At 43.2% G+C, this 24,922-nt stretch overlaps 1 protein-coding gene across 10 annotated transcripts in view; it reads left to right on the top strand.

Moving 5' to 3' along the window:
- The window catches only part of WNK2 (WNK lysine deficient protein kinase 2), a 112,410-nt gene that overhangs the window by 16,324 nt on the left and 71,164 nt on the right, over window positions 1-24,922 (top strand). For all 10 annotated transcript variants that reach the window (XM_037385938.1, XM_037385940.1, XM_037385933.1 and 7 more), the window contains exons 3-4: window positions 21,931-22,103; window positions 23,063-23,283. In XM_037385938.1, coding sequence (XP_037241835.1) covers window positions 21,931-22,103; window positions 23,063-23,283 — 394 coding nt within the window. The remainder of the gene's footprint in view (window positions 1-21,930; window positions 22,104-23,062; window positions 23,284-24,922) is intronic.

The following is a 24,922-nucleotide window of genomic DNA, read 5'->3' as shown; positions in this document are numbered from 1 at the left end:
TTAGGTGGGTTGTGAACTTCTTAGGTAGGGTTGTACCCAAGCCTTGCTTCTACAAATATTTTAACTATTTCTTTATGCTGCAACTGATATGTCGTTTCTCTTGAATATGGTGTATAAGATGGTGCTGATCAAGCACTATCATACTCTAAGATGCTAGAAAGTTGAGGAATTTGATCTTTAAAATGAAATTGCAGGCTCAGGGAAGGCTGTGCTAAAACTTTTGTTTCGTTGCAGTCAATAAGTTGTTCTTAGAATTTCTATCACTTTGAAAACTACTGCAAACAAAGCTTTTAAAATAGTTCAAGTAAATCACTTTGACTTGTAAGTTTGTCTCTGATCTTAAAAGTGCTCTGGTGTTTTTGTATGGGACGATAATCTGTATCTGGATTTTGATGTTTTAATATATTACTTTTATGATATTCAAACCATTGAGTTCTTGGGAAGTTGGCTGAGGGCTGGCAAGACTAATCCAGCCTCCTTCTGCAGGAAGTCCTTTGCTGAATACTTCTGAGCACCCTTACTGAGGGATCTAGAATTTACCTGCAGCTACTTGGAACCTATTGGAGCTCCAACTTGTACATTTCTAGCCTTACAGACTAAAAATATGTCTTTTAGAATTATATTTACAGTAAATCAGATTACATTTGTTTCAAGAGTACTAATATAAAATGAGTGGTCTTAGAAAACTTTCTCCTCTAGAGCTTGATGAAAACCAAGTTTTTGTCAAAATAAAAGGCTCAGCATAGCGTGCTGATAGTAATTAATTCCCAGGGAGGCTGCCCAGCACACTCCCTGCACTGCAGCAAAGAAATGCTGCAGATTATTTCTATAATCAGGTTAATTGGAAGAGTGGAAAGGGGTAAGGAGAAATTTTCTGGATTTAATGTCATAGTTGGGGGAAAGAGTGGGAAGGGCTGATCTGGCACGCGTTGGGATGTGCTGCCTGCCTGAGTAGGAAACACATGTTGTGTCTCAGTGGCTGGCAGCCTGTAGTGTGTGCTGGGAGCTCGCACCTGAAATGCTCTCTTAGTAACATACATTTTACATGTATATTATTATAGTGGGAATTAACGGGGTTGTTTTCCCCCTGTGGAGCTGTCTTGGGAGAAGGGGGTATGGTGAGAGAAAATTCTTTAGCCAGCCTTGTCTTGGTTTTCAGGGAGAAAACTCCCAGACTCTTTCACTTGAATTTCTCCAGCTCTAGAAAAGGCTATGTGAATTTAAACAGTTAAGAAACTGCCCTAGAGTTGGTGTTTTTCCCTTTTGAAGTGCAGTGGGTAAGGGGGGTTCATTCCCTACACCTGTTTTCCTGGTGCCTTGCAGGAGCTGCAGAGTGGGGCTGGTCTCTGCCCGTGGCAGCCTCCGCAGCTGAACGCCGGGAATACCAGATCCTGTTAAAGGCTGAGCCTGCGAGGTTTTACGAAAAGTTTGGTTCTGTGTATTTAAGTTGCAAAATCTTTTCTCCGTGTGCAATGTCTTTGTGTTATGGTGTGTGGACTTAGCGTTTGTTTCTTTTTGTCTGCTTACTGTGTTATCTGCCTGTGCTGACAGCTGTGCCCGATGGGCTCTGGACCAGAGCAGGGCTTCGGGTCCAGCACAGCGGGACCAAGGGATCCCCTTGGTCAACTGTCGGGTGGAAATCTAGGAGGTTTGTGAGTTGAATTTGTAGGCCAAACCTCTGCTGACATATTTATTTCCTATCCTATTTTTGTCTCTTACATTTGAAACCGGTTTTATTCAGGGTAATGTTCTGGAAGACCTAATGTAGTTAATAGACCTTTTTTTTTAATAAAAAAAAAAAGCAGCCAAACACTAAAACACCCTGTTGGGAATGAAAGGTCATCACGGAGCTTTTAATTTGAAGTCCAAACAAACAAATGTGGTATTTAATCCATCTCTTCTTCGAACAGCAGCCAACATATAAAAGCTGTAATAAGGAAATTATTAGCTACATCCTCTTCTCAGTCGTAACTGGATGTCCCCTGAACAAGTGTGGGCCTGTGATGGCTTCCTTAAATTAAATGTGGCTTTTTTTTCCTTTAAGTTTCTAGTAAATGAGAGTCTATAATAAAGAATTCTAGTCTGAGAGGCTGTGCTAGCTTACCCAGGGCAACTAGTCGTGCTTCGTCAGTTTATTTTCAGATAGTTATTCTCCCCAGTGGGCATCCCTATTGTAGAGGGATCCTGGTTTACTAATCTCACAGAAAATATTTACAGTGTATTACCTGAATTCTGAAAAGACTTATTCCTGTAAATTCTTACAGGTCCTATTTCATGCTAGTTAAGCTCTGAGTTACTGAATTCTAATTAAGAGATGTTTTTTGTTTTGGATTTAAGTGCACACTTTTTTTTTTGAGAGAGATATCACATGTATTCTCTGCATCTGTTTTTCACAGTTGTCACCTTTTTTAGGTTGAAACGTTACTGAATTTCTTTCTCAAGAGCCTGCAAGTTTAATTGGGTGAGGAAACCCTTTCCTCGCTTTACATAATAATTCAAATAACCTATTATGCCTCAAATCAGACTGTTTTATAAAGAAAGCCAAGCACGTCATAGTACTTGGCTGTGCTGTATAATACTCTCCAGTTAATGAAAAACCTTCTGTATGAAGTTAAAAATAAGGGGAAAAAATCAATTAGGTCTTCTAGGATAGTAAACCAGTATTTCTCAGCTGTTGCAGAGGAAGAGAGATTGGCTTTGGAGGAATTTGCTCAGGTGTCTGTTTTTATCGTGGGAAGTGGAGCTTTGGCGGTGGAGGCTGAGGGTGGCTGGTGTGCCTTTGGCACGGGGCGGCTGTGTCACCCCTGCCCGGCTGCACAGGCTGGCGAAGCACAGAGCCCTGCAAGGGAGTGGCGCTGCGCTGGGGCACCTGCCCCGGCATCTGCTGGTTTGGCATCACCTGCAGAGGTGTTTCAGGGATGTGACAGGATTGGCGACGGGTGGCCAGGCTTTTGGCTGCTGTTGGTGGCCATAAGACTTCTGGTAGCCTGGTGGGCTCCGCTGTCCTTCAGTGTGTGTTCTGCTGGCACGGGCAAGCAGTGGAATAATTTGAGCTGTTTGGGAACAGGGAGGTGTAATGGAGGCTCTGAAGCTGCGGATTCAGGCTGGGCTGCTGCTCGGAGGCTTGGTTCCCTGCCCTGGGGGTGCTGCAGGGGCTGCTGGCTGGGTGGGCAGGCTTTGAAAGCATGGGCACGTGGCATTAAGGCAAGGCAGTGATTCACGCAAGCGAGTTCCTCATGTTCCTCCTTCTCAAAATTGCTGTGAACGGACACGGGAAGATGTGGTTAAAGCTGATACTGGAGAGATTTGTCCACGCGCAGAAGTACAGTTATATAACATGGATATAAAGGACAACAAGTACTGGTGACTGCTGGCACATTGTAGGACAAGCGAAACGTGGTGGGTTAGGAAGGGCAGGCTGGATGTTTAGCGCCAGCACGCAGAGCAAGGGGAATGCGATTATTCCAGGCTTCGATCCCCAAACGTTTGCATAATATTCCCTACTCTTTAGGCACAGCAGAGGGAGAATGCAATTCAGGAAAGAGTTAATTAAGGCCTTTAGATGAGTGAGCCTTACAAGTGGCACTGCCTCTGCATCAGGCACACTGAGGGCTTTCTGCCCTGCCGGTTCGCCCATGGGTGGGTTACTGTCATGGGCTCTATAGCAGCCTTGAACCCGATTCACACACAGCTGGTGTCAGGTTCAATTTCGCTACTGTTGGAAATCACGTTGCACTCATCTGGGATGTCGTTTTGTATTTTGCTGGGAGGTAAGGAGGGAATAATGTAATATCAGTGCAGCAGAAAATTGAGAAGGCACTCCAAGTGTTTTCCAAGGGAAGATAAACTGTATGAATGGATGCTTGCAAGAGGGGTGGTTCAAGGACTCAGCAGGGCATGGAGGGAGGAGAGGAACAAGGGGCTGGGATAAAAAGGGATGCGTGGTTGTGGAGAGGGAGAAGCCCAGGGGCAGCGTGCAGTCAGGGCAGGGGATGCCCTCCTGTCCCTTCTGTCCTGGGTTTACCTGAATTCTGTCCTTGCTCCTTCGCCTGAGCTGGAGCTAGCTGGCTTGATTCTTTAACGTAATATGGGGCTTGGAGGGTCTGTTCCCTCTGGGTAACATTTTGCCTGAACTACTCTTTTCTCCTTGTCTCTGCATGACGTTTGCAGTGAATCATGGAAGAGCTCTGAGCATCTTCTCCGCCTTGCTGGAGTGGCGCAGAACCCGTGCTGCTCTCCGGCTGTCTTTCTGAGCAGCATCTCTTCTGTCTGACTCATCACCTGCCTTGCTGCGGTGGGAAATGACAGCAGGCGTCTCCCGCGCAAAGCAGCGGTGCTGGGGGGGAACGTGAGCAAGTGAGCCTGCCAGATGGTGTGGCTGGGAAAGGAGGGTGCCCTGATGAGCGTGAGCAGCACCATCCCCTCTGAGGTGTTGGCTTGAGGGGGCATCTAATGGGGATGTATGAGCCTCTTCAAACCTTTCTGAAAAGCTGTTTCTGTCAGAAGATTTCTATCCTAAGTACTGCGGTGCCTCTAGGTTCTGGATCTTCCCTTCAGTTGGGGTGCCCTGCCCTATGGCTCTGAGGCAGAGCAAACGCACCAAGGTACCTGGAAGGTTTTGCAGCAAATGGATCAGAGCAGTATTGTGTTCCAGATCCCACAGGTAAACTCGAGCAACAGTTTAAAGTTTGAACAGTCATATTAACCTCAGCTGGCTGCTGACCATTGAAATGCTGTCTTATTTTTCAAATTTAACATCAAGAATCTATGAGATACCTACAGAGTCTCTGCTCTTCCCAAAAGTGGGGATACGTATCTGTAGGGGGGTTGTGAACCATCAACTCTGCTTTCAACAGATGTTCCCCAGTCTCAATGTATAAAATGTCAGACAATTCCCTTGATAATTAACACCAGTGTGAACAACTTCATGCTTTTCACTTCAGGAAAGATGTGGAATAGTCAGAATCCAGCATGTGGTTACAAGTGCAAGCAGAGATCTCGGGTCTATGGTGAGGGGTGGTTTTCCAGTCTGGGGAGGAGATGACAGAGATAAAGATACTGAAGATAAAGTTATTTGAAGAGTAGTATCTGAAAAAAAATCCCAAAAGCCTACGTAAAGAAGAGTTGAATAAGTGATTCTCCATGGCTGTTATGTACAGGCAAATAATCAATGGGCTTAAAATGAAACTCAGGAGGTGTAGGTTGGGCAAAAGGGAGAACTTTCCAATTAAGAGCAGTTAAGCATTGATGAATATTCCCTAGGGAGGCTTACTGGAGCTGGTGTACAGGTCTGTCAGGAATAATTTAGAAATCATTGCTCCTGTCCTGGAGATACTGCCCAGTGACTTCCAGACCTGCTTGCTGCGGTTCGGTGCTACGGATACAAAGTTGGCGTTTGTATTGATATGGCGACTCCTGTGAGCACTGTTATTTCAATCGGCACATGGTTTATGTAAGTTTGGCTTAGTTTGGTAAGGTGCCAACCCAAATTGAACAGTCGTAAAGTCACCTTTAAATTGAGCTGTTAGCAAATTATATTTGCATTTATTTCCTTAAGAGTGTGTTGAACTGGTTTCAGATAGTGTAGGGGCTGTGGTGCAACTTGAAATAACTAACAGCCCAAACCTGTCAAAATTTTCAGGTTTCATCCAACACCTTGCAACATACTAGCGCAAAGTGGAAACTTCAGGGAGAAACATTAAAAAAAGAAAACGCACTTTCATTTGGAAATCTCTTTAAGTGCTCATGTTGCTTCTGAATTGTTCTTTGGTTTTTGGGGGTGTTTTTTTGTAAAAAGCCTGTTGTATCCTAAAGTTAGGTCAGTTTTACAGCTGCACAAATCGCTGCGGTTTGGATGTGCCTGTGAAAAGAAAGCTTTGTGTTTTCCAGGTAGATAGTGCTTCCTATTTAAAAAAATGAAAAAAAAAACCCAAAGCCAAAAACCAAAAACAAACAAACAAAAAATCGGGAAGAAAGGCTCACCTCCTGTTTGTGAGCCATGATGCCTCTCAGGTTTTATTTTTTAGTAATTCTTTTATTAATTTATGCTTTTGTTTACATATTTGATTGTTGTTGGTGTTATTGGCAATGGCTGGAGGCTGAGAGTCAGAAAACAAAGTGTCTGATGCGAATGGAGCCTTGAACAGGGCAGAGCCTTCAGAGCAGAGATAAATTGATGTAAACTGATGGTTGCTTGTCCAGCACAGAACATATAAACTATTTTTAAGCAAAATGTTGTTCTGTGCAAGTAAACTGTCCAACTTTCTCAGCGTGCAGAGATGGCCATGCTGCTTCAGGAGTGGGGACACTGAAGCCTCAGAGCGGAGGAGCCAGGAGAGTGAGCAGCATTGATGCATGGCCTTGGCTCTTCGTGTCTCACCGTTCCTCCAGGGCTTACCTTCCAGCCCAAAGTAGTGATGTCACACGTGAACTACTTTTGTCATCCTTGCTTTATTGAGCTTCATTTTTATGGCTGTGGAAGTGGTGGTAGGGTGTTCCCTGTAGATGTTGACATTTCCTGCTGGCTTTCTGGTTTTGTCTTAAATAGCCTACTTGTGTCAGTTCTTGGTCGTTTTTCTTTTTGTTTTAAATGACAAAGTTGGAAAAAGGTTTTCAGTGAATGTTTCTAGAACCTAATTTGAAAGGGTAACTGCACATCGTTACAGTGAGGCTGCAGAATGAAGGAGCCTTTTCTTGCTACTTCCTAGAAATGCTGCATCTGCAAGCATTTGCCAAAGATGCTGTTAGCAAGGGCACGGACATCCTGAGGATGGTGTGTCAAGTGTCTTGCTAGGCTCTGCTCAGCATAATCTGAAAAGTCAGAGCTGGTGTCTGTACCATCAGAACGTACATGATGGGTTTTGGTTGTAGTTGGGGGAAAACGCAGTGCTTAAACCTCAGAAGCAATGAAGCATTAATATGTAATTTTTGGCTGAGGCTGAAACACTGAGGTTAATGGTTGCTTTTCCACAAAGCCTCCTCTCAAGAGAGCAGGTCTCCTGTTACTGGCTGGGCACATGTTTAGTGAAGCAACCAAGTAAATAGAGTAGAAGAAATCATTGGTTATTAACTTAAGTTTGGTTAAGAGAGATGGTAGTAATAACAAAAGAGAAACTAATCTGATTTGTTATAGTGGTAAATCAACTCTAAATTGATCTCAATAAATCTAAATTTATGTTGAAGTTTTTTTTGTGAAATAACACATTATTGGAACAACTATTGCTGTTTTTTCTAGGTGGTATTTTAACACACACTATTGTTTCTATAAGGACACAAGATGAGTGTGCGTTTGTCTCCCTGTCTTTCTGCCAAGTTCTGTGGTTGCTTCTCTTTGTGAAGATTTGACATAGTGCAAGAGTCGGATGGAAAAGGTGCTCCTGTTGTGGCAAAGGTTTATGTTTGTGAGCCATCTCATCAATCACACCTGTTTTCCTTCTAAATGTTTCCTATGGCAAGAGCATCTGTTTAGGAGAGTACCACTGATCCCTATGGGATGATTTTCCATATGCTTCTGTTTCAGGATAAAATAAAACCAATGGACCTTGATAATGTTTTCTTAACCAAAAATGGGTCCTTGCGCTTCTGGTAACAACATATGAACAGTATTATTTAATAATGGCACGAATCACTTGCACTAGTGCTCTTCTGGAGGGTAATGCAGTGTCGCTGTGATTTGAACTGTTCTTTCGCACACGAAGGCAGATGGTGTTAAACAAGTCAGATAAGCATCATGTGTCCAATCTGGTGCTGCCTGGCGTACTAACAGGGTGATGACGTATAGGATTGAGGGCTTGAAGGTATGGTTACCACCAGAAGGAAGAAAACAGAGCCCCTGTATGCTTTCCTGCAAGATGAGTAGAGCTATCGAGTGCCCAAGTTTCCTTGGGTATCTGCCCTTTCTGAGTCTACAGATTTTTGCCTAGAAAATGGAGGGATCAACTGCATGATGTCTGGGGATCTGAGGCAAGTGCCCAAACTGTGTCAAAGTCACAAGTGGGTGTGCGTTAAGCTGTATGTATGCAACAATCCAACACGTTCTGGGTGCCTAGGCACGCAGGCGGGCTCTGGCCAGCTGCACCGGGCTGTGAAGAGTCCTGCATGGAGATCTTGCAGAAAAGGACAGCCCAGAGGGGTTCTCACTGGCTCTGGTTTCTCCCTGCATCTGTCTTATCCTGCAAAATTGTGACCTGGCAAAATTAGCATCTGTAAAACACTTCGTGGTCCTGGCATAGCTGAGAAATGAACACTAATGTGCTGCATGGTATTTATAATAAAGCTTTCATTTGGAGCCTGGTATGAAGGCTCAGGAATCCCTCACAATTTGCATGAGAGTGAAACCCATTGACAGTGAGCTGTGTGGAGGGTAGACAGCCACAAAGTTGCACAGTGATTTTTATTTTTTTAATGTGTTTTCTGGCCCTTTTTTGTACCTCTCACCCTAGCATATACACATAAGTTTGAGCTGAAGATAAAAGCACAAACTCCTGCACAGACTGAAACCGTGGTGTGTGCTTTGACCCTTGTGTACAGCTAGTTGTGTATGAGGGCATGGCCTTGGATTTTAACGTGCCAATGAGTTTTAAAGACAGCCCTGCCCTCTTATGTAAGCTTTTAAGGTATTTTTATTCCTTGCTTGTGCTATGTATCATGATATTTTACCTGAATTTACTATGCAATTATACAAAAACGATATGTTGGGAGGAATTGGGTGAGTTATTGGGCAAGAATCAGTGACAAGACATTTCTGATCACTCTACTGCTGAGTTGAATTAGACTTACAGACTTAAATTCATCCTCTCTGCTGTACCTTATGCTGAAATCTCTATAGGTAATGTGTCAAGAAATAAACTATAAAAGGATTCAGACTGGGATTTTTAATACTTCATTTAAAGGGATGAAAATACTGAAATTGAGATGCATGGGTGCACATGCAGAGACTCTGAAATACCTTCCTAATGTTTCCCAGAGGAGAAACTGTATCCCTTCAGAAATTCTGAGCAAAAGCATTCTATGCAAAACAGATACCTCACCGCTTGCTTTGATTTCTTCAGGAAGCTCTAAAAATTAGTCTTGGTGACGGTTTGCCATCCCCAGAGTAAGCCTCATTTTATTGCATCCGTGACTGTTCATGACCCGCTGTTCCACGTGAGCATGATAGCAACATGCTCTGAGACAAGCCACACTAAGGCGGAGTCCTGGGGAAAGGCAAAGCTGATGGGTGTTACAGAAGTGGTGCTACTTAGAAACAATGCTTTTATTGAGAAAGAGGTAAATAGAATCATTTGAGGGTATCTGTTTTGCTTTAATTTTGGCAGCGATCTTAAATGTTTATTTTCCTGCAAGATTATAACCTACATCTTTTTGTCCCAGGGTGGAGCAATTACTAGTAGTGTCCTGTGATACGTAGTTAATACTGCATTCTTTTTTTTTTTTTCAGTCTACTCTGCAGACATCTGTGCTTTCATTTTTCTGTATGAGTATTGTTTTCCCCACGACTGAACAATAACTTGTTGACCGATGAAGCCCTTCTGTGTACTCACCTGTCACTTATCCTGGGGACTGTGGGAAATGCAGCTTCGGGATTTACATTCTTTACAGTGCATGTCTGTTACTGCTGGTGGTTAAAAAAATGCCTTACTCGAATTGCTGGTTCTCCTTCACTAGTAATTAAGCTGTTGCTTCATACTAGGAAAAAGCTTTCATGCCATGCAAGCCACAGGGACTTCAGAGAGACCGGCATTTGCAATCTTAAAAGGGCATATTGATTGGTCTTTATTAATAGGAAAATCTCTAAGGAGAGATGAAATACCTGAATTTTTGAAAGTTTAAAGAATAATTATAAAGCATTTTAAAATCATATGAAAGCTAGGCAGAGTCCCCAGATCATTTTTCTTAACTTCTAGTCCAGTTTTTCACTATGCAGTATTTTGTGCTTTATAGGTGGTTGACTTTTACTGAGCAGAGATCAGTCTTCAGAAAAAAGCACCCACCTGTTCTTTATAACTCCTCAGTGAAACTGTTTAGCAGTAATATTGTTCATCTACTGAATACAGAACCATTTTGTTTAATGTGCATTGGACCAAATGGGTCTTCAATCCTAAATTTTGCAGGCAATGCAATTTATCTTTAAAAAAAACCAAACAACTCTGAGCAATCAAACCAGGTGGTGTCACTCAAATTAATGTGGTATTTATATGCTTTATTGTTCCTTCCTTCATTTCATTCGAAGAGATTTTAGTCTTTTTGTTTACTAAAATTAATAGAGGGCGGCAAACACTTCTGTTGGGTTACTTCTCTGTGGATGCGTTCTTTAGTTCTGTAGTACCTTGTTGGTGTGCCTGAAGTCAAACACGAGCCAAACTGAAGAATTATTTGTGCTGTGTAGGTTCACATCATCACAGCATGTGCAAGACGGCCCAAACTGTTCTATGATTCTGTCCATAAAATTATATACAGTGTTCTGTCCTCATAGTTTTCTGATTGATATTACTTTCTGTAGAGTCTCTGAATGTATGATGCTGTTTATTAAATACAGTGTATGGAACGTTCCTCACATCATATTAAAAGCCATCCTTCTGCAAGCTAGAGATTTTAGCTTATTAAACAGCTGTGATCAAGGGGTCTGAGTGCACAGATTCGTAAGAAATATGTCTATGCCTACCAGTTGTGAATCTTCCAGTGCAAGATATATTTTTTGTTTTGGTTTGGGATTTTTTGCGTATCCAGTTTTCAAACTCTTCATGATGGGCTGCAGGTACTCCTGTCGCTCAGCATCACTCACATTTGTATAGGTTCTGTGCCACAGACTTCCATGTTTTCATAGGTCTTGTCCAGCCAAGATTTGAACTATCTTGTTTGCATTTCATAACTAGCATTCGGGTTAGTATTCCAGAACCTTAGCCAAGGGCCTGTGTCTTACCGCTATGACTGAAAGAGAACCATGTCACAGACCTCAAGTCAGAAAGTACCACTGTGACCATCTGGTTGATTCCCCTGTACACCTTGATTCATAAGAGTTTCTTGGCTGAATCCCTGATAATCTCCCAGGTAAATGGTGCAGGCTGAACTCCTCGGCCGTGGCCAGTATGGCCCAACTCCTCAGTGATTCTTGTGGCCCATCCTTACAATGGGGTCCACGCTAAGGGGCGCATTGAAAAGCATGCTCTGTACTGGGAGATGCTCCTTGCAGCAGCACGGGCACAACAGACCCCTCTTGCTCACACCACCCCTACAGCCTGGCAGGGCAGCTGCCGGGGGGGCCACGCTGGCCCCCCAGCCCTCACCATGCTGCTGGGCATGGCTGGCTCACGGGCCCCGGCCCGGTGCCCCAGGCTCTGTTTGTGACCTGCTGTCTTTATGCTTCAGCACTCTCCTGAGTCCCTTCAAAGTGTAAAATTTGTTAGGAACGATGAGTGGTTTTTCACAGTTCTTTATAAAAACACAAATCGCTTTGTTAGAACAAAACTTGAGGCCTGCAGAACCTCTTGAAAGTCATCAGGGATGGGTATTTTTAGATGTGCGACATGTTTAGTGAACGATCGCTTACCCAATTTTTATAAACGGATATTTTCTGTTTCATTCTTATTCTTTCTCAATGTGAAGCAAATGCAGTGCAGAAACCTGATTTTATTATGTCAATGCTATTATCTTTATCAACCCAAACATATAATCTCATTGGAAAGTGGCCAAGATCTGTGTCTCAAACCCATGTCGACGTTACTCTTCGGTGCTTTGCTGTTCAAGGGATGGGAAGTCAAATTTTTAGCCATTACTGTGTTTTAGCTGACAAGCTAGTGTTATTCTTTTGAGCAGGCCTATAGAATGTCAGGCTTTGCAGGGGCAAAAAGCAGAAAGAGCAGGTCATGTTGAAGGACTATTTCCCTGTGTTGCCTTCCAGTGAACTTCCCTAGGAAAAAACAGGAGCAAGGTGGGAGGAGGAGGAAGAGTTCACGATACTGCTGGTTGCGGTGCTGCTTATGAGTAGATCTCCAGGATGTACTGAGGAACTCCTTATCGGTTTTTGTGTGTGTGTGTCCTGGAGATGCGAAGTGTGGACACAGAAGCGTTAAATGACTAGGTGTAGGTGGCTCAGCAGGCTACAATGCCAGGGAAGAACTGGAAAAGTTTCTCCCCAGGATCCATTAAGCTAGATTAAATTAAGATCTATGCAATGACCTGTCATACTCTTCTGTTGTTTATCTAGCTTATATTCCTTTCCTTTGGTGTATTGAAGTGCAGCATGGATGCGTGCACTTGTTCACTCTTCTTTTGTGAACGCAAAGACGTGAAAAGTTATGAAGTGCTGAATTTATTTGAAGGCAGCGTGAGCAAGTTTTCCTTGCTCAGCTGGTTTGTGCTCCAAGGCGGCTCCAATGACACGTCCAGCTGAGTGCAGGCTGCAGTCTTGGGGGCGATAAAGGTGGCAGAAGGCGCTTGGGGCGACTGCTGCGGCCCGAGGGGCCTCCTGCTGGTCTCGGTGCTCACCTGGGCTCAGCTCTGCATTGCTGAGGTGTCTCAGTGCCTTCAGGTGTTATGCTGCATTGGATGGAGAGGGACAAGTGAGAAATGGCTTTTAACTCTCTTACATGACACGAGGTGGGTTTTGTGAGAAGGGTGACCTCATTAAAGGTGTATTCGTTGCTGCATAAGAATTGGGATTTGAAGAACCCTGACAGCATCTCCCTGTGCAGCGTGCTGCAGGCAGGGCTGTGGAACAGCTGTTGGTCCAGCTGTCCGGTTCGGTGGCGACTCCTGTGGTATGCTGAGTTGGTTTTTTTTTTTTAGTATTTTGAAAATTTTGGAGGTACTTTCCTAGAATAAAGGCGTTTGGTCTGTAATTGGAGACGAAGTCTAAAGGCCTGTGCAGTGGGGATCTTCTAGCATTGGTATGGCTGCCTAACCCATGGCTGACTAGCAAATCCAACACAGTTCAAAGGCTTAATTTTGTAGGTAGAAAATATATATGTTCTGATTTGAATGATCTGTTGCAAATGTGAGAATATATTTCTTGTTACTGCATTTCTGCTTAAAAAAAAAAATGTTCTGAAGGGAATGGCTTGTTTTAAGCGTCTTTTCTGAATTAGTGTTTCACAAGTGATAAAAACTAATAACAAGTGAAAACATTTAGAAGTCATAGAAATCTCACGTTTATGATCTTCCACTTATAAGGCGTCAGCAGATAAAAGTGAATCTGCTTTAGCTAGGGCTCAGCTTTGCTACTGCTGCAGAGAATGTTTTAATCGTTTACAAAGAATTGTACTGCAACCATAAAGCCATGCAAACATTTCTGTTGGCTCTTAGCAGATTTACCATTTTGACAGATTTTACCACTCAAAACACCTATAATGCTGGAAGGTAATGTTACATGGCTGCTCTCAGTGAAACTTTTATTATTTCTGAAAGTTTGTGGCTGTGAGCATCCTGTTCCCCATAGTAGGGATACTGGTGGATTATAATTAATTCACTGGTATGACTATTTCACTTCAAGTGTGTTTTGTGAACCGCAGTATGGAATTTTTAGGTTACAGCAGGATAGGAAGTGCTAGCGATAATGGGATAGAAGTGAAATTTGCCTGTTAGGACAGTAAGTTTGAACACTACACAAGACACGCTTGTATTACATTTGCCAGGGCAAAGCTAAATAAAACTTGCCTCGTTCTGCTAATTCTTCATGCTGGGTTAATTTTGGCTGGCAAAGCTCACTGGCCAAATGAGCATTAACATTTACATGCTGAATGGTAACATGGGATAAATAGCAAGGTTTTAAGGTCACATTGGAAGGCTGATGAGAAAGGCCATGGTGCTCCTCGGGCTGTGTCTCCCCGCTGGCTGAGGAATGGCACCCCCTTGTCTTTTAAAAAAGACAACACTTCTGCTTTGCAAGCACACAGCAAAGAGAAACTGAAGGGGATTTCATACCTGTAAAATAAGTTAATTTAAAAATTGCCTTAGAGTAGTGGAAAGGAGAAAAAAAGATAATAATTGGATGGCTTCTCTCTGCATGCACACACCCTGCTGCTGCCCTGGTCCAGAGACCTGCTGCCCTCATCCGGAGTCTGTTGTTGTACCCAAGTTTTACCAGGAAATGCCAGCCCTTGGGCGCAGTGGCATCGCATCTCCTCCCTCCGCACATTTTCCACACTCTACAGATGACTTTTAAGCAGCAGCACTGAAATGTCTCTTTCTGCTCCTGCTGTAGTCGAGGCCAGAAGGACTGACCCTTCAGAGGGTGGCTGGAGCTGCCACCTCTGTCCAGCTGTGCCACACGGGTGGGTCCAGCATTGGGACAAAGGTAACTCATAACCCCAGTGATTAAAATTGCAAAGGCATCAGCCATTGTGCTTGGAGGTATTTGCATCATCTTTGAGTCTTCTAGCCGGCAACTCATGTTCTTCCAAGTCCCTTAGAAGTGAAGACAGAGGTAGGAGCCTGCTGCAGGTGGGACATGGGACCAGGGTTGCAGGCACATTGGCGTTTGGCTTCATCGGTTTGAGATGTTCTGTCTCCCAGCATTAGGTTGGGCATTTTACATGCCCAAACGCTGTGTTTATGGATGACCTGAAGTAGGTGAAGCAAAATGCTTTTTAAAACCAGCACAAACTGTTGCGTAAACTTAAAGGAATGCTGGGTTCAAAAGTGTATTCCAGGAAAATACCAAATTCTCATTACATGTCTAAAATGGTTTTTGTTTTTTGTTTTTTTGTGGTTTGTCTTTTTTCTTTCTGTGTGAGCAGAGGTGATCTGGTGTCACTGGGTTTGCCCAGCTTTTTTCACACATTGATTTCACAATTTCCTTTGAAAAAGTCATTTTGTGAGGCAAGTCTGAACAGTTTCTGGTATTGCATTTAAAATTACAAGCTTATGTGGAACCTGTGAAGCACTGGTAATTAAGAGAGTTAATGGGGTGCTACTTGCAATTAATTCAATTGCTGGTGACAAAACTTTTTTGTTTAACCATAGGTTATCATAGTGTGGTTGTGTTGGGAGGTTTTTATCTGTACAATTCTCTCTGTCCATGGTGTTGGGTTCCTTAGGTGTTTTCATGGCTTTTGCATTGCGAGTTGTCATTTAAGATGCTAATTCCCCATTCTCCTGCACCTTGCAGGGCGAGGTTTTTTAAGTTCTGACCTTCAGTAGAAGACATGGATCTTCCCATTCCTCTGCTGTAAGGCTTTGACATGTCCCTTAAGCAATTTAAAAAGTAGCAAGCTGTACTTGTGCCTGGCAAAAAAGCAAGCTCAGCCTTTTCTACAGTGCCAGATTTAGCCATAAAGATCCAAATTCAGCTCCTAACTTTCTGTAGATTTCTAGTAATGACTCAGGCAAGTAAATCGCTTGCAGCCTGTTCTGTAGCTCCTGTTCATTGAATTATGAGCATCCTTGGGCACAAGGGCTGCTATTTATGCATTTGCAAAATGAGTTACCACTGGGAAACCTCACTGAGCTTCACTAATACAGCTAATGAATAGTCTGTAACTTCACTGAGGGTGACTTAGTGAAGAATGTTGGCAAAATGCTGATACGTAATGAAGCTGTAATGTTTTTTTCCTGATTTGCAAGTTGTCTAATGGCATCTGCTGTTTGTTCACAGAAAAGGTATCTTCTCCTTTAGGATCGCTTTAAATGATACATGCTTATAAATGAATGTACAGGGGGTGTGAATAAAAGGTCCTGAATACTACTAAAAATGTATAGCATAGGCATAATAACTCTTAAGGCATAGAGCTGGTACATGAGAGGGGCTACTTCAGTAATATCTTGAGCTCTTCACAGTCCCAACTGCTGTGTGTCTGAGCCTGCTTTTGCTCCCGGTTGTCTTTGGGAGAAATCCTAGATTCCAGTGGTAGTGCATTAGACAAGTCTTAATGTGAAACGCAAAGGGTGGTTGCACTGAATGGGTAAAGTTTCATTAATACAAAAATTGGTTTTATTTTTTCTTGTAAAATTTCTTATTCATCTTTATTTATAAAGGCCTTTGAATTTTTAAAATTTGAAAACTTCTGCAAAACTGTGATGTTCCCCTGAAAAGGCGGTGCTGACAGTACAGAATTTAATGAATTAATAGTCATATGCAGGTACCAGCTAACACATCCTAAACTCACTGTCAGAGCAAAGCAGGTTCTTGGCTGCCCCTGCGGGATGCCTGGGAAGGCTGCTGTCTGCTCCCACCAAACTGGGCATCCCACTATTGAGCTTGAGCCTGTAGGCTGGACCAGAGCTCCACTTCTGTCCGTAAATCCACAGTAGCTCCACAGACAGCTACATAGGAGAAAGCTGTTGATGGATCCCACTACTGATTTCGTATCTCAAGGCAATCTCTGATTAGAAGAGTAGCTGCAGTACATGAGCAAATGTACAGGTTTGGCACACAAATGTGAAAATGTAATAGGAACAGATGTTCACTCTGACTTAGATATTTCATTTCTGTTCTTGTGCCAGAAGTGCCTCTTCAGTTTCCTTTTCTTCACTAACATGGGTAAGACGTTCTGCATGATAGGGGTGAGGCCTTCCCTTGCTTGCCGACCTACCGCTCCTACTCGCTTCACCATCCAGACCTTAAAAGGAGGACTTCGTTATGTTAGGCAAAACTAAATAACCATCAGTAAATACTGCTGTGTGAGCTTAAGCATTTTAAAAATCTCAAACCACCCAACATTTGTAGGCTAGCAGGACTCAGAAGTCCTTAGACCAAGAAGTCTGGGTAAGATAGCAAAGTTGTGCGCCGGGGAGGGAGATGGGATTGTGCAAATGCGTGGGCAGGAGGGGAGAGGGCTTTCAGGTGTGCTTGGCAGGGCTGTAACATGCCAGGTGGGCAGCTTGGACCTGTCAGGGTTGGGGGGGACCTCTCCAGGGTCTGTTCAGGGTGAGACAGGAGGGCTGCAGCTGGCTGAAGCCAGCAGTACCACGGCCCAGGCTTGCTTCACTAGTGAGTGTGAGTTTATTCTTAACTCACTGCCACTTATAAAGTGCTTAAAGAAATTGAATTTTTTAAATGTTACTGAAGGTTCAAGACTAAAAGGAGGGACATAAAGAAATACGATGAAACTGCCCAACAGCCCAGCTTTCTGGTTTGGTGACAGCTGTGCTTCAAACCCTGCTTGTACCTGGCTTTGGGCTTTGCTGTGTAAAAAAAATATTTTTTTAGTGTGGCCTTTTATTTCTTTCATTTGATCCCCTTTCCTCGTGGGGTAAGGATGTAGTTTATTCCTTGATCCGCTAACCCTCACAAGTAGGCAAGAAACTTGACCTCAGTTGTTAATCTTTTTAGAAATCTTCTAAAGACTCAGGTGAAAGTCAGTTTCTTGATTGTATAACTTTCAGAGTCTTAGTCAGAGCCCATATGTTACAACCTGGAGGAAATGGTGTTTAGGGATGACTAACAGAACATGTTCCTGCTGTTAATTTGGGTGTCATTCCAGAAATTTAATTCGTAAGCTTTTCCTTTCATTTTCTTAACACATTTACTTATTCCAGTCTTCGCTGCTGTTCCCTGCTAAGGAACTTAATGAAGGGATACATTTTATGTTAACGAAGAGAGGTATTTGTTTGTCCTGCCTGTGACAAGTAGGGAGAAGGAGAGAGCATAGGTGTGTGAGAACAGCAGAAACTTGGGTTTGGGATAGGTTATTCACTTCGTCGGCTTGTGCTGCAAACATTGTTTTATTCTAGTCTCTCAGAACAGGTGTGCAATTTACCAAAGTGAGGCTATAAAGTAGTAATTGAGAATTATTTCTTCCTTCCAAAAAGTGAATAGCTTTTAGTGGTTTGATTAAAACTGACTGCAGCTACAAACTGATTTGCAACAGGAAAGCCAGGAAAACTAATGAAAAGGTAGCTTACTATTTATGAGCTCTCCTCGCCACTTGTTTAATATCAGATTTAAAATTGGATTGCCTTTCAAATGAAGGATACATTGTGTAACCCCAACCCAGTTAATGCTTATTTATATGGAAGGTGAAATCACAGAGCCATACGCCAGCCAGGCTGTATGTGTGCCTGGGCGGTGTCTGTGCTCCTGCTGATGCTGTGCCTGAGATGCACTGTGAATGCTTGCTCTTGTGGTTTATGCCTGCAGAAGCACTCTGTGAGCGCTTAACCGCAGGAGCCCTGAGTAGCTGTAATAATAAAATGTCAAATTCTCAACACATGGTTAAGGCAGCCAACCGTGGATCTGTGTGGCTGCACTGGGGAATGCCTCTTCAAACCAGCCTGCTTTGCGGGCTGCGTGGCAGCAGATGTTATCTCCTATCTGCTCTGGTGTTTTGTATGACTTAGTGCCTTCCTTGCTGCTGGGCATGATTCTAGCCGTGGCATTGCAGTACAATAACAGGCAGTTGATGAGTTTGAGTTGTGTATGTATCTGCAAAGCTGATACATCTAAAACTCTGAGGGTGAGAAAGCTCCTTGTTACTGTGTCCGCTCCCTCCAGTGCTCCGGTTCCAGCTGTGCTGCCGACAAAGTCTGTGCTGAAGCCCTTTGAGCTGACTGTTCTTCACAGTTTATTAAGACAGAGAAACAAGTTAAATTTACAGATTCTTTCTTAGCGGTAACACAAACCGAGCAGACATCTCGCTTCTTGCCTGGTTCTGTTTAACTTCAGTTTGTCTGGAAAAGTTGAACCAGCTCAGTGGAATTGCTGTAGATGTTTGAAGGCTGAAGTTTATTCTAGAAACCTTGCTGCTAAGTATTAGGCTTGAGAAGCTTTTGGTTATTTGAAATGGAATTACAGTGTCGCCTCCGGAGCCAAGACTGTGTCCCAGTACGAAGGTAAAGAGCCAAGAGGTGTGAATGCTGTGCAAGAAGAAGCATGTAGATATCTGCAAACTAATGTCGGTGTCTCCTGCATCATGTTAAGAACGTTTTCCAAGCTTCAAGTCCCATGTCTTGAGGACACTGAGAATAGCAGTGAGGCCATAACTGCCATGGAGCAGCGCGAGGCATGGCTCGTTTGTCAGCTCAGCAGGACGCTGCTGTTGCACTTGTGAAGCTATGGAGGAGCAGGGCTCTGGTGTGTGATTCTGCATCCCCGTTCAGCTGTACGGTGATGTACATGTCTGCCACCACAGGTAGCATGATGGGTGGCGACTCCTTGGGCGTATCTGGAAACTTGCTTCATCCCCCCAACTTCTGACAAATCTAGGTTATGCAAAGTGATGCCTTGAATCCGGTTAAGTGGATTAGCTTTCTCTAGTGTGACCTTTCCAAAGAATCATATTCCCTGTCTTAGAATTTGATGTCCTAAGGGTGTAAACCTGAAACGACCTTACCTTCAGCATGAGGACGCTTCATCTTCTGTGGATTATATGATGGGGAGTGAGTGTCTGTGAACTCAGTGAAGGTTTGCTGGGGTTGGATTAAAACCAGAGCGAGTCACACAGTTCAACGGGTGTTTTTACTGCTTCAGAGTAGAAGAACGGTTCAACTGTTAAGCCCTTTCAGAAGCAGCTTACGCATTGGCCAACGACTCGTGTCAGGTTCAGCCTGGAGGAATTTAGAAAAGGTTGTTTGAGCCCTCGCAGTGGCAGGGCCCCTCCTGTGGCCGGGAGGGCGGCTGCCCTGCCTCAGGCCCTGCCCGCGCATTTCCCCTGCCCCTGCCCTCACTTCTCAAGTGTTGGTGCTGGACCCAGGCTTTTTTTCTGAGATGCCTGGCTGCTATTCTGATGAAAAAAAGAACACAAAAATCCAGATTCTTTCCTGTAGTTATAGTCAAAATACATATTTGTTTTCCAGAATCACTTTGTTGCAGTTGCCCAGCTTGTTGTCTCAGTACTTTGAATTCAGAAAGCAGCCCAAATGATCTGCTGCTCCTAATACATAGAATATACAGAATATGGTTGTCTGCAATGTCTGAAGGATATTTTTAAAAGTTACCCTTAAAGTCGCAGTGGAAAATTTCTCACAGTGCTCAGAAATCTGGAAATGGGAGTCAGGGGGGATGGTTTTACTTTTTTAATTAATTAGAAGGTTTTTGAAGAACACCTGCTGGATCTGGGTTGCCACCTTTTCCTTTCTCTGCTAGCCCACACTGCTCTTCCTGTCTCATGCAAGGAATTGCTCCTTTTCCTCTCTAATAGCAGTGTGTCTGATTTATTCTACGGGGTTTAAATTAAGAGGAAACTCAGCAGCAGGGGAAGAAGTGATGGATTTGAAAGCAGTTCTCAGGCTCTTCTGTACTGGCTCATTAGACAGCCTGCTGCTTTTTTCTTTTTTTTTCTTTTTTTTTTTTTTTTAACTTATTAAAACACAGCTGCTACAGAGCAGCAGAAATACTGCCCTGCGCTGCCACTGGTGTTTGGCATGCTGCTGGGCATGGGGTGCTCCCGGCTGCCCATGGGGACCCAGGCATGGATCCCTGTGGGCACCCAGTGGTGCCAGCCCAGATTGCTGCTGTTGCTCAGGGCAACATTAGCTCTGATGCTCCTCCACAAAACGTAAAGAAAACTGAGAAGCCCCTCGGTAGTCACAGTGTGAAATAGAAATGCTCCCTTCAATGCACACATACTGCTGGGGAAGCAGTTTTTGTGTCTTCCAAGAACAGCCAAAGCATCATAATTTCAACCCGGGCTTTCCTATCAGGAAGTCTCTGTGCAAAGCTGACTTGTTTGTAGCTGCAGAAATTCTTGTTCCTTTATTGAGCTCTTTGCAATCACAGATGAGGGCAGGGTATCAAACTATCAAAACAGCAGTGGCCCAATCCCTCTGCATCTTGGTTACAAATCAGCTGGGAGCCAGTTTAATTCACGACGTATGTGCTCTTACAAACATGCCTAAGTGAACTGAGAAAAGGAATATGTCTGAGGTTAAAATATGAACTAATTAATCTTGCTGATTTGTGAGTGTTTGCTGCTGTAAGTAAGAACAGTTACACAATTGTGCCTTTCAAAGAACAAAAAAAGGTTCATTTCCAGGGTGGTGGAGGGGAAAGTGTTCCCAGCCTGACAGCCATCCAGGGGAGACAACCCAGATGGTGGTGCTCCTTGGTGAAACTCCCATTTTGCTCTTTACGTGGTCTGAAGAGGCTGGGACATGCATCCAAGCTGCCTGTTGTAGGGGTCTCTGTTGCAGATGAGTTCCAGTGGGGACGAGAAGGGCTCTGTGCTCCTTGCAGGGTCGCTTCACAGCCTGGAGTTTATAGTAAATGCTTCCAGATTTCTCTAGGAAAACCAGAGTTGTAGGACATGACATTCCTCACATTTCTAATCTAAAAGAATAAGTATTTCCATGTGGCCAATGTGCAGCCTACAGAAGAGGCTGAAGGACAGCTTTAAATCCTTCCTTTGCCAATTTTTGAGGCCATAGAATCAGGCAGAACAGCAAACAAGTAGAAAAGTGTGTGTGTGTGGTTTGGGGGTGTTTTTCTGTTGTTCTTGGGTTGTTGTTTTTTATTGGAGGGGGGAGTATTGTTTTAATTTGTCCCTAGAGCAATGGGATGGGCGGTACAGTGTGGTTGCTGTGGGACCTCACCCAATGGACCTGCCAGAGCTTCCCAGGAGTGGTCGTGGGAGCGGGTGGGCAGTCAGAGCTGTAAAAGGCAGCGGCAGCTTAGCTGGGAGGGCGTTCATACCTAGGAATGAGATCCTGTGTGTGTTAATCTCCCAGGTAATGAGCCTCACCAAACCAAAACAAGAGGTAAATAGCTGTGTGTTGATCCGTCAAGCCACGGGTGTGTTTGTGCTGCCTGCAATATTAATGCTGTCATGTAGCAGAGCGTAGCACAGGCATCTCTTTGTTCAGGGGCGAGTCTTTGTCTTCTTGACACTGGATTTAAGGCGAGTGCCCTAGTTCATACACACTGCTCATCTCTTACATAAAAGATTTTGTAATTGCTCTTGATACAAGCATAAAACAAATCCAGCATTCTGAATACCCTAGCAGTGCAGTGCCTTTATATTTGTCTGTTCGTTGCTAATAATGCCTCACTTTGTATTGTAGGACAGAAAACTCACAAAAGTAGAGAGGCAGAGATTTAAAGAGGAAGCAGAAATGTTGAAAGGTCTACAGCATCCAAACATTGTGCGATTTTATGACTTCTGGGAATCCTGTGCAAAAGGCAAGAGGTGCATCGTGCTGGTTACAGAATTGATGACCTCCGGAACACTAAAGACGTAAGTATTGCGCTCTTGGTGAGGAGCCTAAGAATAGCAATGGAAATTTTTAGAAAAATCCTACTTTCATATTCTGAAAAAAGGTATCTCCAGATAAAAGAAAAAAAAAATGGAGCTGTTCTCTGGTGTCTGTCACTTGTCCCAGCGTTTGAACTGCATTGATTTGACAGGAAGAATTTTGGCCTCCATCTCTTTTTCCCTGCTCTCCTGTTTGTTATGCAACGAGAAGCTGTTCTCTGGTGTGTTTCATCTTCTGCCTGTGACGTTTTAATTTGTCAGGGTGTGTTTTTGTGATTGCTTTTGTGCTTGTATTTGCATGTGTTGTTAGAAATTCAGATAGAATAGTACTTGAATGGTAGAATCTCTTTTTGACGCAGAAGGTGCTCTAGGTTATCCACTAAACAATATTAATTAATAGCTTCTGGTACTGACAATCTTGTTAAGGTTGATATAAAACAGTTGGCATGAATTCTGGAACAGATTTTCAGCCCCAATGGGAGCAGTACTCATCACTGCATATATCCAGTGTGCTGCTCTGCCAGTGCATTAGCAGGTTCTACATTTTTTTCCAAGATGTACCCTCCCAATTAGTGTTTTAGGTAAATGGAGAGGTCAAAGTCTTGTGGTTAAAATTAAACTTCAGTATTATTCTGATTTGAGCATATGAAACCTATTCTAAAGCTGTTCTCTGCATGAAGTGAATTGCTGTACTATTAGACTTGCAAATATTTGGTTGTATTTGCAACAAAAATGCTTATTATCTTCCTCCCTAAAAATGAATGCTCTAATTCCTCCTTTGAAAAGATCTATTTCTTTCAATTTTGTAGTATTTCTGAGCTGCTAATATGGCATCTAATAAGGGGCTTTTATCCAGAACAGTTACAGCTGCTAAAGCCCCTAGAATCTCTAATAATGCTTCATTTTCATTATACCCACTTCTGTGTGTGTTTGTGCTCTAGGTATCTGAAGAGATTTAAAGTGATGAAACCAAAAGTCCTGCGTAGCTGGTGCCGGCAAATCCTGAAGGGTCTTCTTTTCTTGCACACAAGAACTCCACCAATAATTCACAGAGACTTAAAATGTGACAATATTTTTATTACTGGACCAACTGGATCTGTGAAAATAGGAGACTTGGGTCTGGCAACCCTCAAGAGGGCTTCGTTTGCCAAAAGTGTAATAGGTAATCCTCCTATTCTCCTTGGCTTCCTTCTGTTATGGCGGTTGTCTTTTTAATGTCTTTCACGTTTTGCATTAGTGTTTTTTTCACTCGCAGGTTGCTAGTAGAGATTAAAGTGGTTTTGTGGTGGTTCCTTTCTTACCGCTATAAAAATCTCGATCATTAGGAAATGGTATCGTGACTTTTTCTCCTTCCTTCTCTATCACAATGTAAAACACTTTTGGTTTTCAATTGAAATAGTACTTGGTGTCCGCAAATCCTCCTCCTCTCTCCTTCAAAAGGAGTGGCAAGGGTTCTCAGCAGCTGGTGTGCATTGTCTTCCTGAGAACAAGGTTGGTGCCTGCTGGGGGAGGAGAACAATAGAGAGGAGAGGGGAAAAGAAAGGATGCCCTGCTCTCTCCCTAACAAGGGAGTGCTGCAAAAGCCTGGGAAGTCTTCTGCTTCCAGTGACGCTGGGGTAGGGACCGTTACTTTTGCTGAAGGGAGAGGCAGCAGTGCCCTGTGGAGCTGAGCCACTCTCCTTTGTGGAGAGGTCACAGGGAGCTGGTCTGGCTGGAACACCTTATCCCCGTCCTGGGGCATCAGCAAAACTGGCTGCTTCTGCAGGCAGCTGCAGAGCTCGTGCCTGTCTCCGTGCCATCCTGGCAGACTTCTGCTGAAACATCTCCAGTTTACTAAAAACCAGTAGGTACGAAATTAAAAGAAATTTCCACTAGGATATGCAATAGCTGATGCCCTTGGGTGGTGCCCACATGAGGACTGTTAGAACTTGGGTTTGCTTGAACTGAGAGGAGCAGTTTCTAAATGACTGTTGAAGGAATTTGTTTCCTTACAAAACTTACATTTAATGTTTTCTGTGTAAATATTTTTTCCTGAATTTGCCAGCATTTTGTGCTCTTTACCCAAATGTAGGTAGCAAATCTCCTTGTTCAGATCTGTACATGATTGTTCTAGGAAGCTGCAAACTCCTGAGAAATGATGCTGAAAGCGGGGGAAGTTATCATGCACGTAGTCCTATTTCAGATTACAATATAAATGGAAATTAGATTCTAGGTAATTAGAGTTAGCAAACTGATAGTCACAACCACTGTTCCATTACTACATATGAAAACAGCATCCTATCTTTCAAGGAGTAGTTGCTTCAATAATTATTTTAGCATCTCAGATTTTCAGAGATTATAATTCTTTACAATGATTTGTACAAAAGTATTGACCTTAATGCTTAGGGAGCCTGGTATGGTTGTAGTCAAAATTACAGAAATTTTGGAAATGTGCTTGGATACCTTATTGGTTTATATCTGTTAAGTTCCTCTAGTTTCTAGACTTTAATAATTGGTGGTGTTTTTTCTGTTGAGGCTCAGCATTTCTTCATATATTTTTTTTTGCAGTGTAACAACTGTCCATGGGGCATAATGGAACAATATCAGTAATATCAATACTGGCAATAATACCAGAAATACTAATACAAGTTTTTGTAAAATCAGTTGTTACCACAACACCATCAAAGCATGCTCACGTCTAAAAGAAATTCAATACTGAAAAGGGCTGCAGGTTGCTGGCAAGGTGTCTGCATTCATTTTGGCAATATATCTGAGCTTACCTTTTCATGAGCAGTGCTACTCCAAGGAAAGAACTAGGAGGA

The sequence above is a fragment of the Falco rusticolus genome, chromosome 4 (genome assembly GCF_015220075.1).
Source record: "Falco rusticolus isolate bFalRus1 chromosome 4, bFalRus1.pri, whole genome shotgun sequence".
NCBI classification, from domain to species: domain Eukaryota; kingdom Metazoa; phylum Chordata; class Aves; order Falconiformes; family Falconidae; genus Falco; species Falco rusticolus.
This window is presented reverse-complemented; position numbering and strand designations above follow the sequence as displayed.